This window comes from Sipha flava, unplaced genomic scaffold (genome assembly GCF_003268045.1).
Source record: "Sipha flava isolate LNK unplaced genomic scaffold, YSA_version1 1_pilon_pilon, whole genome shotgun sequence".
Lineage (NCBI taxonomy): Eukaryota > Metazoa > Arthropoda > Insecta > Hemiptera > Aphididae > Sipha > Sipha flava.
This window is the reverse complement of record NW_020272783.1, coordinates 4,781,496-4,795,673: the sequence shown is the minus strand read 5'-3', so window position 1 is coordinate 4,795,673 and position 14,178 is coordinate 4,781,496. Positions and strand designations below refer to the sequence as shown.

The 14,178-nt window shown below is 31.5% G+C and overlaps 1 protein-coding gene across 1 annotated transcript; it reads right to left on the bottom strand.

Moving 5' to 3' along the window:
- Positions 1-4,007: 4,007 nt before the first annotated feature.
- On the bottom strand, positions 4,008-11,619 carry LOC112682066 (pseudouridine-5'-phosphatase-like). The gene is made up of 5 exons (XM_025552529.1): positions 11,551-11,619; positions 9,215-9,347; positions 8,173-8,391; positions 6,122-6,354; positions 4,008-4,337 (listed from the first exon to the last, which is right to left on the bottom strand). The coding sequence occupies exons 2-5, from the start codon at positions 9,279-9,281 to the stop codon at positions 4,143-4,145; spliced, it is 714 nt and encodes a 237-aa protein (XP_025408314.1). The 5' UTR covers positions 9,282-9,347; positions 11,551-11,619; the 3' UTR covers positions 4,008-4,142.
- Positions 11,620-14,178: the final 2,559 nt, after the last annotated feature.

The window sequence follows — 14,178 nt, the reverse complement described above, 5'->3', positions numbered from 1 at the left end:
CAAACCCGTATTACACGCACTAACTCTATATACGTAGGATGTGTGTAAGAAATTATGCTCAAAAACGTTAATTTAAAATCTGAATTAACTACTGCCAAACCTTAACAAGAATAAAGCAGATCGGAATTGTTAATAAAAATATAAAAAAATTACCTGATCCTTATTATTATTATTATTATCCTGTTGGTAATATTTCGTTCATCTGCTACACACCTGTTATTCAAGCACCACAACTCCTAACCCTTGCTCAAATCTTTCCTTTCTTTCCAATTTTCTTTCTGACGTTGTCGACTACCCCGTGAACTACTAGTTTCGTCCATAAACTTTAAAATATTCTCACATTAGAGGTACCCATTCATTAGTTTAGTATTCCCATATTCATTTTTTCTCCTCTTGTTATTTTTATGCTCTGCCCATTTCTGCGAACCACGGATCGTTCCTTCTCTACATCACTTTGATTCATGAAATTGATAACTCACTCTTTCTTTTATTATTGCACTATATTTTCTATACAAATTTTTTTTTTCTTACGTATACCTTTGGGCTTTGCTTGTATTTCGAAAAAAATATATACTCGTATAAATAATTACTGCATTAGAGTAATTCGCACGACGATATTGCTCTGTATATCATAATAATAATATTATTATTTGCTGGTTGACCACATTGTATTGTAAATTAGGACTTATAATAATATTATGGTCGCCTCAGGGAACGTGTGTTAAATTTGTAATCAAATAATAACTAGTAAATATATAAACTGTAATCGAATTCTGTTTCTACATCACAACCCGAACGCGTCACGCTTATGAACTGAAAATTACATTGTGTGATAGAAATTGGACGATACATCTTGTATTTACATAGTAACGCGTCAACACGTTTACTTTTATTTACAGTACGACTTTAAAATCGTTATGCGAACACATCACACACACAAACACACACACACAAACACACGTATTATTACACAACAAACGCGTTTTGATCTGCGAACAATTATGAAGTATTTTCACGTTTATATTTCAATGTATGTCGTCGTCGTTTTTCGCAATGACTTTTAATTGCTTCGAGAAATCGTATTATTAAATTGATGGGTGTTCGCCCATAAGATATGACCCACGCGCCTAGAACTTTAATTTATTTTTAATCGTACATCAATCAATATTATTACATTGAATGTACATCATATGCATTTTGATTGGCACACGTAAACATCACGATTTTCGTATTATTTATTTATTTATTTATTTTATTTTATTTTATTTATTTTAGCTACACCCTCGAAGGGTAATGTGGTACAGAAAATAGCAACACATAAATATACAAATAATATATATCTCAGCTTGCATACAATTAAGAATTAACAAAAATTACGGGAAATTATAAAAATAACTTTAATATGCACGTTTGTTACAAGTCTGAAATACTGTTTGGCCAACGATATACTTTTAACCTTTCAAACATCGTTATTATCATATCACGATATAGGAAAAATACCGGTATCGATTTGCAGTTCAACTTAATCACGATAACTCATTTCAAAGTCTTCATTTTCTACACTTCTATATCGAAAATCAATTATTTCAACTAATTTTCAAGATATTCTCTGCAAAAAATGTTTGTTCTTTCTCGTCCGATTGAGAGATTTCAACTAATTGGGTCTAAACTAGGATATAATATATTATGCAAATACTTTTGACAATATAAAATATAAGTAGTTACGACAAATGGCATAGACGTGTTTACGGGAGGGACCAAGTGGGTACTATCCTCCCTGGTGGACTGTACCTCTAACAAAATCATGCCCCGATGAAAAAAAAGTCGTGCGATCTGTACTCAGTACCGACATTACCAGTAGTACGAGTATATCATAGCGTGTTTTTTAACAAAAATAATAAATATAGAGATATTTATTATTTATATTGAAAAAAAAAATATAGGTATCTATAAAAAAAAACTAGATCTCATGATTTAAAAAATGTATATGCCCCCTCGGGCACCACAGTCTAAACACATCTATGCAAGATAGTCCGTAAACTTCATTTTTCCTAGTTCAAATCAATAATATCGATATTACGGATTTTTCGGTTAATTATTTTTGAACATTAATTTCGTAAATATTAAAATATTACCTACGGCAGTGGCGTAGCCAGGAACTTTTTATTGATGGGGGGGTTCAGCAAATTTATATATATTTAATCTTATCACTATCATTTTAACTACTATTTGTATTGATCTCGATATTTTTAAGTCTGGTTGACATTAGTTTGTTTGACTCGGGTAAAAAAAAAATTAATTTTTCTAGTTTGCTTATTTGTTAAAAAATTTGCCTTTAATAATAAATAATAATAATAATAATAATAACAATTTAGAAACATAAATATTAGATATTAGAATATTTTCTGTCCAATCACTTAGGTATACTATAAATTAAATTAAATTAAAAATATCTTACCATAATGAAATGTTTAGACGTTTTAGAATTATATCAAATTAAAATAAAATAAATATAATGGAATACAAATGTCAAATATAAACGAATAAACGAGTAGTAAGTAAAACAGTGAGACACCAACGGGCAACGACCAACTATTAACTAATAACCAGGGCTCAGAAGTTCTAGCAAATACATATTTTTTTTGGTTCATCTTAGAACATCCAAAGTAAGATACAAATATGTTACTTACTGCTCGGATATCATAAACAAAATTTAATTTTGCTATTTTTTGCATATTTACGGGTTTTATTGCTATTTTGCTAATTTAGTGTTTATAGTGCTATTTTCGGGTATATTTTCACATAATGTAGGAAATAATTACATTTTGTTGATAATAATTGTATTTACTTGGTTTTACCAAGTTTTTACAGAGATGTTTTACCATCTCAGGTTCATGGGGGGGGGGAGTTCTGACCCCTAAACCTCCCCCCATGGATACGCCACTGACCCACGGTATCAATATCATTGATGAATAGCACTTATCTGCTGAACACTTTTATATGGTGCGATGATTTACCGTTTAAAATATTAATAACTCCTGATGTAAACAGCTATAGAACTCTTGAAAAAAAAAATAAAAACGGTACTAATGTATATTTTATTAATATAAAATTATTTTATCATTTAAATAGGTATGATTAAAGCATAGCCAGTAGGAACTGTCCACGACGTATGATGTAAATAATTTAGTTTTCACTCACAGCTCACAGCTATCGTTTTATAATAAAAACACCTATTAAATTATGTACAATAATTAAAAGTTGTATTATTTTAAAATTAAGCATACAACAAATACAATGGATCCTTTCAACCGCGAATGTTTGTATCGCGGTTATAGGTCACATTGTTGCAACTGGTTTTCTGAACAAAAGAGAGATTTAAGACTGGTAAACAAAACTAGTTATAGTGTATAACGAACATAATAGAAATTTAATTAATTGGGCGATGTTGAATTAGATTAGATTCTTCAGTTGATAATAATCCAAAAATTCGACCCCTTTATGGTTAAGCAACGATTTGGTATGAAGTGGTATGCAAATAGGCAATACCAATATCCTAAAATGTACAAAACCAAGGGTCGTTACTGAATTGCGCCAAACACGTTAACGATAACAATCAACGATTTTGAGCATTTGACCTTTTAAGGCCCCATAATACATAGTTCGAGGCACGGGGCCTGTATGTAATACACCCTTTGCACACCTGGTTTTTACGGCACTGAGTGGTTATGAAAATGAACGTTGAAAGGAAAAGAGGAAGAGGAAGACCAAAAAAAAGATGGTTGGAGATGATTAAGAATGATATGAAGGCTATTGGTGCGTGTATAGGGTTGTTGAAAATCGAGACGAGTGGAAGTTTAGAACAAAGGTCACCGACCCCAAATAGTTGGGGAAAAGGTGAAGGAGAAGAAGAAAAATAGATACTAAAGACGCAGAGTATATACAAATGTAAAACATAATAACGGTGTAGTAAACAGTCATTAACGGATATTAAGTTCTACAAAATATTCGAATGGTAATGCAATGTATTTATAAACGCTATGAACCGTTTAACCATAAGAATGAAACCCACACTCAACGTTGTTAAAATTATTATTATTCTACAAATGTATTAATCGATTATGTTTAGCTTAGCCGCCGGGCTACAGGTAAAGTTCAATCGAGTACGGTGGTAGCCCAAACATTTCTGGGCAAAAGTCTTCCAAAGAGTCCAAGACGAGGGTGGCATTGGCCCGGCTCTGACTGTCTGCAGACGAGAAATCTGGCACCATGACTACTTGCATGCCTGCAGCTGCCGCTGCGGTCACCCCATTCGACGAGTCTTCGAACACCAAACACTAGATAATATTATAATATTAATATAGTATGTATGTAGTATTAACTACATGTGTGCATTGCAATGGGTAAGGTTTTTTATACAAATTACAGTCCAATGTATATTTGTAGCTATCAGTGTGTTGAGCGATGCTCGATTTGAGGGGGAACGCAGGAGGACCCCAACTAATTTACAGAAATTTTAGCGTCCCCCTACTATTACATACATTATAAGTATAACGCTTAACAAGTCTCGGGGACGCTATTTCCTTTAAAGCAAACGGAGTCACCCTTCTTTGATTTCGCCAAGACGAGCACTGGTGTTAAGTATATTATGATCAATGACATTTCAAGCACATCAAAATTCATCGTTTAATCGATTTTTTTTCTACTATTATATCAACTCTACTGCATTTGTGCATAAAATGAAATGTCAACAGAAAATCAGATATGTTAGATGTCACTTCGGATTGCGTAGATTAGGATTGCCGAAAAAACACAAAAAATAACTAGATATTATGTATTGTGTAGTATACGATATACAGCGATTCTCAAACAGTCTTTTTAAAGTCGTCAATATATAAAATAATTAATAAGGTGTTTTTGTAAATATCATCAAATAATCATTGTTATGAATTACAATTGGTAAAAGTTTAGGATTGTCAATAAAAACGTTCTATTAATCATAATAATTATATTAATTTATCACTACTTTTTAATGTTCTCATAATAAAATGGTCGCTAAAAATCATGGTGACATTGTTAGGGGTCGCGGCCACAAAATGATTGTGAACCGCTGTTGTATACAATATACAGTGTGATAAGGTAAATGAAAAAAATAATTATTATCAGTCTACATAGACCTTCAGAACGCACTCCCACTGAACCATTTGTGTATAATTATAGGCGCTGCCAAGAATTTTGTAAGTATAGTGCATCGTGCATAGTATATACCGGGGGTGGCAAATTTGCAGCTCACGTATATTTATAAAATTAAAATTTATTTTAAATAAATTTTTTTCATATTATTATTATTTTTAAATTAAATTTTTAAGTTATAAGTTTATAAAAAATTATGAAATTATTTAAAATTGATCCATAAACATTTTGGTTCTTGGAATTGTTGTACTTATCCGTGTGGGCCGCGAATTTATTCATGTTGGCCACCTCTGGTATATACGCCGATTTCTAAATAATGCTTAAATTATTTAAGTTAAATATGTGGGAATATTTTTTCAACTTGTATGACAATACAAGGTTATTTTAGTTTTTTCGACGACTACAAAGTAATGCAGGCCAATAGAAAATCCGATAATGATAATAGTATCCTCTATCCTACATTTTTAAATTTTTTTTTTTTTGTAAAGCTAGATAAATACAGGTTAACTCCCTTGCAACCCCTCGCACAGTCTATAGGTATAATATAATAACCTAAATAGATATGTTTGATGTTTACTAAAAATCTTCGTGTCAATCAAATACCTAATAGGGTTATGACGATTATTAAAAGTATAATAGATTTCATCATGTCAAATTAGTTGAGCATAATCCCATCGAATAAACTCTCATATTGTATGCCTAATAAAGCGCGATAAAAATAGAAATTTCGAATTTTTCGACTTCTTGAACATGTTCGATATTTAGATCAACCGGAATCTGTATACATAGATAAAATATACAATGTATACAATATTGTATTGTAACTATTTGTATATACTATTGTTATTAACTGTTACGAATGGTGTACACTAGACAAGGTCCTGGATGTTAAAGCCTAAGTACGGACCAAGGAATTGTATGTGCTAACCTGATTGCACAAAGGATTATCCGGAAACCTGGAAGCACAGATTTTAAATATGTCCGGCGCTGGTTTGCCGTGCTTTACTTCTGGGTCCGAAGCACCGGTCACCACGTGATTGAATACCGAGAAACAGTCCTGCAGGTGACTCGTCTTCATGCGGTAACTTGACATCGAACTGCTCGTAGCCACGGCCATAGGTACGCTGTTCCTTCGGAAATGCTCCAAGAGGTCCTCAACTCCTATAAACGACATACAAACACATAATCAAGTACCCCACGGATGTCTTTGTACATATTATAATACATTATCAAAGGTGTGTTTAGGATGACGACCAAGAGCATTTTCTAAAACGGAAATACGTTTATTTATCTATATTATTAATCATTTTTAATGATGAACACTACACACGAGTAATATAGTCTTGTAGTTGTCAATTAAACGAAAACACTCGCAAAGCTAATAGCATATACTTATGATATTTATATTATATATTTACATAGGATTCAGTGATGCGAATGTACGAGAATATTACAGAATCAACAGACATTTCGTAACAGTTAATTGTCATAAATTGTTTTGACAGCCGAATAGAATAATTGGCGTACCCAAGCTGTGTACCAACGTACGAAAACCATCGGTCAAACGGTTATGCATACATGACAATAAATATTATTATAATTATAATGACGCGATTGGCCGGAAAAATTAAACAACGTTTCTTCCTGTACCGACAACATTTATATTCTCAACTTCACGTATACTATCTATCAAAATCTCGCGGAGACCGGCCGTGAGACGTCGACCACACATTGTGAGTTTAAAAACAACTTAACTATTGACTAATACGAGTGTACGCAAATACGTAATACGCAACACGCGTGTACGTATTATGCATTTATAAATACCTACACGGCGACAATAAAGTTTTCAAAACATACGTCCTTGATTTCGATCGATGCATACGTACGACAAAAACCGCAGTGAAATCTCCCGGGATGGCATACATTTTGATGGGCTTAAAAATTATTTTATTCAAAAAATCGGTAAATAAACTCGACGTGTTCACTATACATCTGAACGGATATGTATTAAAAGATTTAAATGCAAGACTGCCTTCTGCTGCGATGCTTAAAAAAAGATCCGCGGATAAGTTGGATTTGCACTAATCGGTAATTTTCACGATTTTCTACATCAAGATTCGAATCAGACATAATAATCAGTTTACATGCTAATTTTCGGAGTTATCACGAGCTATATTTGCGTGTAAATCAAAACTATTTGCATGTCCATAAATTACTTTTTGGCATTTATATAATATCGCATACTATGTTCTGGATGTCCACCTGCTTTCTTATGCTCATAATATATACTCATCTTGTGTTTTCAATATCTTCCTACACAGACTTAAGTTCAATTAATGAACAAGTATAATACATCTTATTTAATGTATTCTTAAAGCTTAAATATATGGTGTCTACGGTACTACTAATAACTAATTTTGATATATCTTGTGTTAATTAAATTTTGTTTCTTTTTTTTATAACTTACACGGCTGGAGACTGTATTTATTTAGTTTTTCTTTTTACATAAATGTAAATTTTTATAGTAAAAAAGTAACGTGTGTAATCTTCGTTATTAAACCACGTGTGTTATTTAAAAAAAAAAAAAACATAATTATTTTACCATATATATTAACTTAAGAATCACCATATATAATAAATCCTTGTGAGGTGCATTATTGGATGAGATAAGCTTGTAATTCTTTATGTCATCATAATATGGCAAAAATAATTGTATACCGAGCTAACTTGCATACAGCGCATGACGGTATACATCGGCCGAGTATATTAGAGAACTTTCTAGTATCGAGGTATTTTTCTACATAGCTATGCTTGTTTAATATTTTATTATGTGTGCATATATAGAAGATGAGGAAACAGTCAACTGTTTTGCCCCCCTACCACCACCACCAATATATGTTTTCCAGTGTCTATACACGACGTATGTATACATTTACTATATATATACATTTTACATTCTATTAGAAATATTCTTACCGGGCATTAATTTTACTTTTGTCAAGTCTTCCGATTCTATAGCGTTAACTTTATCCAAGAACTCTCGAGGCGTCAAGTCAATTTTCAACGTATCGATAATTAAGGCAGCGACGTCAAATTCCTGTCTCCCGAGGATCTTGCCGCGTAAATCGTCGGGAAATTCTTTGCCGTATTCCGCAGCGATTTTCTTGTACGTCTTTTTATGAATGCTCTCCGTGTCTATATTTAAAAATAAAAAATGTCCGTTGCGAATAGAAGAATATACTTCAGTGGTTTACACACTAAATTGTTTTATGGAGAAACTCATAATTTACTTGTATAGACAACGAGTTACAAATTTCTACAAATTGTGCTAGAAGTCTGTGAATTCAAAGAACAGAATAACCTTTTATAATACCTTTCTTTCTGTAAAAAACTTATATTTTATATTGTTCACTTATTTCTCTCGCTAATACCTGATTATCGAAACTAATTGCTATTCAAAATTTAGATAAAAAAAAAAATACTAATAAATATTTCTCCCAGGTACACAGAGCAGTAAATTAAAGCTCGTAATGTTGAAAATAGAAAACGCATGCTTCGTAGTTTCTCACTTCAGTAAAGGCACTGGCGTATTTAGGAATTTCAGGAGAAGGGAAACACATATTTTAACCCTCCCCCCGCTTAAAAAAAAAGTATTCTCGTGTCATGTCTTTATGTGTAGAAATACATATTTTCCTAATAGAAAAAAAAACTACTCATTCGCTGAAAAATTTAATGATGATGTGTGGATAACTAGTTGGAATTTTTAAGTGATATTTTGAAACGTTAATTGAGTTAAATATTAAAATACAAGAAACAAGGAGTAAAGCAATATCTATATATCGCATTGATAAATTTCAATATTAGATTATATATTAGACGTTAATTTTGTTTATATGTATAATAACATTATTTTAATAAAATAATAATTAAATACAACGTCATTCCGTATGCAAATATAATATTACAAAGTATAAAACAAATTGAATCATGGACGCAATAAAACAATTATGATACTTGCCTATCAGTGTTCCGTCCATATCGAAAATGACATGGGTCACCGGCTTAAATACAGGTGATTGACTCATAATTAGATTGTTGAAAAACGCTTTTGATGTTTATTCACTAAAACCAATTAAGGTAAGAAGTAGTTGCTAAAATAATAAATTTTAGAATCAAACATACTGTGTAACATAGTGTAAATTATTTAAAAACTACTTTAAATTATTATCAAAGGCCAGAATAATAATAATTGTATACACTAACTATTGTTTGTGTCACTACAGTGAGTACATTTTTTAACAATGATTCGAATTTATGCTATGAAAAATCACAATGCGAATTTTTGTTCTAAAAGCTATTGTTTCCGTTCTTCTCATCCAAATAAACAGATTTCCAATAAGTTTAATTGTAAAAGTTGTTGTCACAATGCATTTTTTGAAACGATTATCCGAAGATTCTTGAAATAATAATAGGGGGGGATAGATATTTTTTTACACACAAAGTACTTAGATTTTCAAGTACAGTGGTGAGTGGTACCTGGGAGTATTATTTCATCAAAAATCCTTAAACTAATATATAGATACACAAAATGTATTGTTAAATATTACTTTAAAATTCTACACAATTATTACCTATACTATATTATAATAAATTCTTCAAAATATAAATATTGAATACATTAAAATTAAATTTTATTTTTAAATTAAACAATAATTATTTAAATATTAAATTAATTTTATTTGATATACATTATAAAGTACATAGCTCTTTTTTTTTCTTGTTTATAAAAGAAATTTCAATTGTATTCGCTGTTTAGTCTACTCGTCAATCACACCATCAGAATTTATTTGGATTTAATTTATTGTCTTTTTCAATTTTGAATTCAGTTTTTTTTTTCAACCCGTAGGTCGGTTTGTAACTCTTCTCCATTCTTCACGGTTACTAGCTATTTTTTTTAATATCCTATAGCTTTCAATTCCTGCATCTTTCTTGATTTGTCCAATAAATGTACTGCGAGGTCGCCCAGGTGGTCTTTTTTTTTCTATCATGCCCTCTAGTATTGTGCTGTATAGTTATTCTATATGTCTTAACCCCTTCAATTTAGTTATTAAAGTTATTTCCTACCATTTTCCATCTTATCTTGCCAGTCGAGTCTATTAATAAGCGTTCCTCACCGACTATTTCAAGTATATTAGTTACTTTTTCATTCCATCTTGCTAATTTTTTCCATGCATCTTCAGCACCACATCTCAAATGATTCTAATATTTTTCTTTCGATTTCGTTTATAATCCATGTTTCACAGCCGTATAGGGCTATACTACAATCATATGTTTTTATAAGTCTTTTCCTAATATTAAGATTCAATTTTTTGGACGAGGATAATTTAGATTTTTTATTGAACGCTGATTTGCCACTTATCTTGTGTCTTTCTCATCTGCTGTAATCATACTAAGTATGGAAATTTGCTTACTTGGTCAAGTTTTAGGTTATCTATATATATATATCGGCAATTGTATTTTGAAGTTTTCGTGCACAGATCACAAAGTATTTCCATCTTTATGTTCTCAAGCTTCTCTCCTTGGAGCATGGATTGTACATTCCAATTTCCTATATTTTGCACCTCATCATTCGGGCTTGTATTCTACATTGTAGCTCCTACCCGGACATCCAAATGAGGAGCTAGTTTATGTCCAGACATTATGTGATCATGGTTTCTATTTACGCCTACTACTATTTAGTTATAGCTGTACTTGCTACCTAGCATTCACCTATAACTAATACTAAAGGTGCTGCTTCCCATCTTCAGGTCTTTTCGGTAGCCTCATACGACAGGCAGGGCTACCATAATATATTCATATATTCTTATACTTATTCTTATATTCTTTTTTTTTTCATGGTTGAACCGAGAACCGAGCGGGAGCCTTTTATCACATTACTGCACACTCCGTCCACATCGTTTATTGATAAAAATAATTACACGTTTCAAATGTTCCACCGATATCCCAACCAATACACCTTAGTAGCCTAAGAGCATCAGGTGGGGATCTCAATGGTCTCACAATAAATATTTACAAGATTTATTCCTATATTCTTATAGGGATGTACTATTACTCACTTACCGACAAGGAGACACTCATGATTGTATAGTTAAAAAAAAACAGTAAGAGTACAATGAAACACTAATTTTCTCATTCAATATCTTTAGATAAATAGTAATCATTCTCAATTTCCTGTATAATTTACAATTATTAGGTATCTATAGTCTATATCTATTAGAACATTTAAATAGTTAAGTAATTCATTAGGTACTAAATGTCCTAAATATTTAATAAATCTAATAGTATCATTCTTACCTCGGTATTATCTGTATTTTTGTCTTCATTAGATTTTGTTTTTTTTTAAAAAATTTTCTTTATTTCTATAATATTATAACAAGTTAGAATTTCAGTTATAAAAAAATAAATAATAATAATATAAAAGCATTAATAATGTAATAACCGTCGACACTACGTGTACGATTGTACAAATAATATTTTGTACTACAACCTCAACCGTCAACCTCAACAATAATAACTATATAAAATGATAAATTTTTCGTCGTATTAGCTGCAGTTTTCAGTTGTGATATATCTCTCTCATCCCCGACCCTCTTAATTAAGCTCCTGTTACTACAATGCAGATAGCATACAGGGATATACTCTGTATTCACTGACAGTTTATAATTCCATTTCCATAGCACTATTCAAGAAACAAAATAAAATTGCAGAACGGCAACGTAAAATATTATTGCGTAACAGTTTAAAAATAGAAAATGGCTTGTATTCAAGTCACCTTACACCGTTATAATTATATTGACTGCGCAGCAAAACAGACACCGGTTTTGTCAGTCGACGTGACATCATAAGAGTCGAAGATAATACATACATATATTTGTATATAATACACAACATAATAGTATAGTGTTACGTGTTATTCACCAAATGATTTATGATACGAATAAGAATGTACCGAACGAATAAATGCAATTTATACGAAAATGGTTCCGAACCAGTCGTAGAATGCACAATAATTGTGCAATAAAAAAATAATTATTTTAATCACGACACTATGTTTGGATAAATGAGTTCCATAATCCAGTGTCATTTAGTTTCATCATTTCTATCAATTAGAAGTGCAACCAGAACTTGAAACTAATTGAACGTAACCCATAGGTAAAAACCGAAATAATTAACGAGACCGGTAATATCACGAATAAACGTTGGAACCTCAACAACTATTTTGTTTCAATTAAACCTCAAACACAACAATTGCAAAAATAAAGAAAAATGTAAACTTGCTTCAATGCTTTTAAGTATTACCCTTTACTAAGGTTATACGTTTCTAAAATTTTAATGCATTATAATGCCTATATACATCAGATTTTTATTTTCAATTTTGGTTTTAAATGGTGAAGATATTGATTTTGAATTTGTTTATGTTTCTCTCTCATTACTTCGTTTTCATTAAAACCGAAATAAAATAATATCATTAAAACCCTAATCTAGATCATTACTTCTCCATTTGTAACCTAAACCCATAACCCATAAAATCGTTATGATTTTAAGTCCTGCTTACACGAATACAAATCTCATACCGGCATAATCTCTACATTGAACCAGTTGGCTTACGTTGTATTCGTAACAAGATTTCACACAATATAGGGCTGAAATATAAACATTATAAAGTAAATGTAAATAAACTTCATTGCAATACGATAACACAAAATTAAATCACGAACCACGTGTTAAATTGAACTGGTGCGTATTGGGCACCCAATCGTATCAAATAAACTAGCTAACATGAATCGGTTAATAAATGTTCAAACGAATTGTTTTATAGCGTTGCGTGTACCTTTTTTGGAAAATGCGTACACATAATAGTGTAATTATAAAAAGCCTACAATAAAAAATTACAATGCTATAGTGTCGTATTGTTTGTTACAACTGTAGTTACCAACATTGTATAATACGTTCTATCTACGTTAAAGAGAACCGTCAAAGCCCGTTCGCCTCGTGTCTAATTGAGAATTATGATCGAACAATGATCAATAAAAATAATTTAACATAAATAAATAGTCGGTAATCTGATATTGTTTTCTTCTTCGCCTGACAATATCGTAGTTTCTAATTATTGTGATTTCATATCGACGGGGATTATATTTATTAAGTACGGCGCAGAGTGTAAAATTGTCGATACTGATCATTCAATATTGTCATGATGTTTTGGGCTGAGGGCGGAAGGATGTGCGTATTATTTTTCAGAGTTTGAAAAAAACAGCTAAAATGTCATATATTCATCCACCTGTTAATTTGGAATAGAAAAAAAAATTAAAACATTTATACTCTGTCCAGCAAGAGAACGTGCCACGGCACAACCAAAATTAGTTGATTCTTGCGCATTCTTAACTCGCGCCCAGCTATAGACTTCCTCACTGAGACCACTTCGTTAGCGATAAACAATAATAATTTATTATTGACATAATAATATAATAGTTTCGGTGTGCATACGTGTATTCTTTACGGGTGGCAATAATAGGTAGTTTAGACTAAACGTACACGGTGCAACTGTTTTGAGATAAAAGTTGCAAATCAGTTGAGCTTACAACCAGTTCGAAACTTCTATCCGCACACGAACATGACTGATTTTGGATCAGCTTCTAAAAAGGACCGGGGCCTGACCAAGTTCACTACGTCTCGGTCATGGCGTTGGGCTGTTTATGGATCACCAACATGAATCGTGCTAACCTATAATTATAATTTGATATATTTATTGTTATGAGTTTTTACACATACTGTATGGTTAGTAAGTCGTATGTAAGTCGATACTTAGTACTGACTACTCGCAGGAGCCACATCTAACGTTTAGCTACAGACGTTTCTGTGCATTGTTACTCGGTTTTATATGGACTCATTACTTCCAGAAATAATCGATTCTAGGTTTGA

Coding starts and splice junctions, on each gene's coding strand:
- LOC112682066 (XM_025552529.1), bottom strand. CDS start 9,281: ATGAGTCAATCACCTGTATTTAAGCCGGTGACCCATGTCATTTTCGAT. Junction 8,392..9,214: donor TATGGACGGAACACTGATAG/GCAAGTATCATA, acceptor TTTTAAATATAG/ACACGGAGAGCATTCATAAA. Junction 6,355..8,172: donor AAAAGTAAAATTAATGCCCG/GTAAGAATATTT, acceptor TGTCGTTTATAG/GAGTTGAGGACCTCTTGGAG.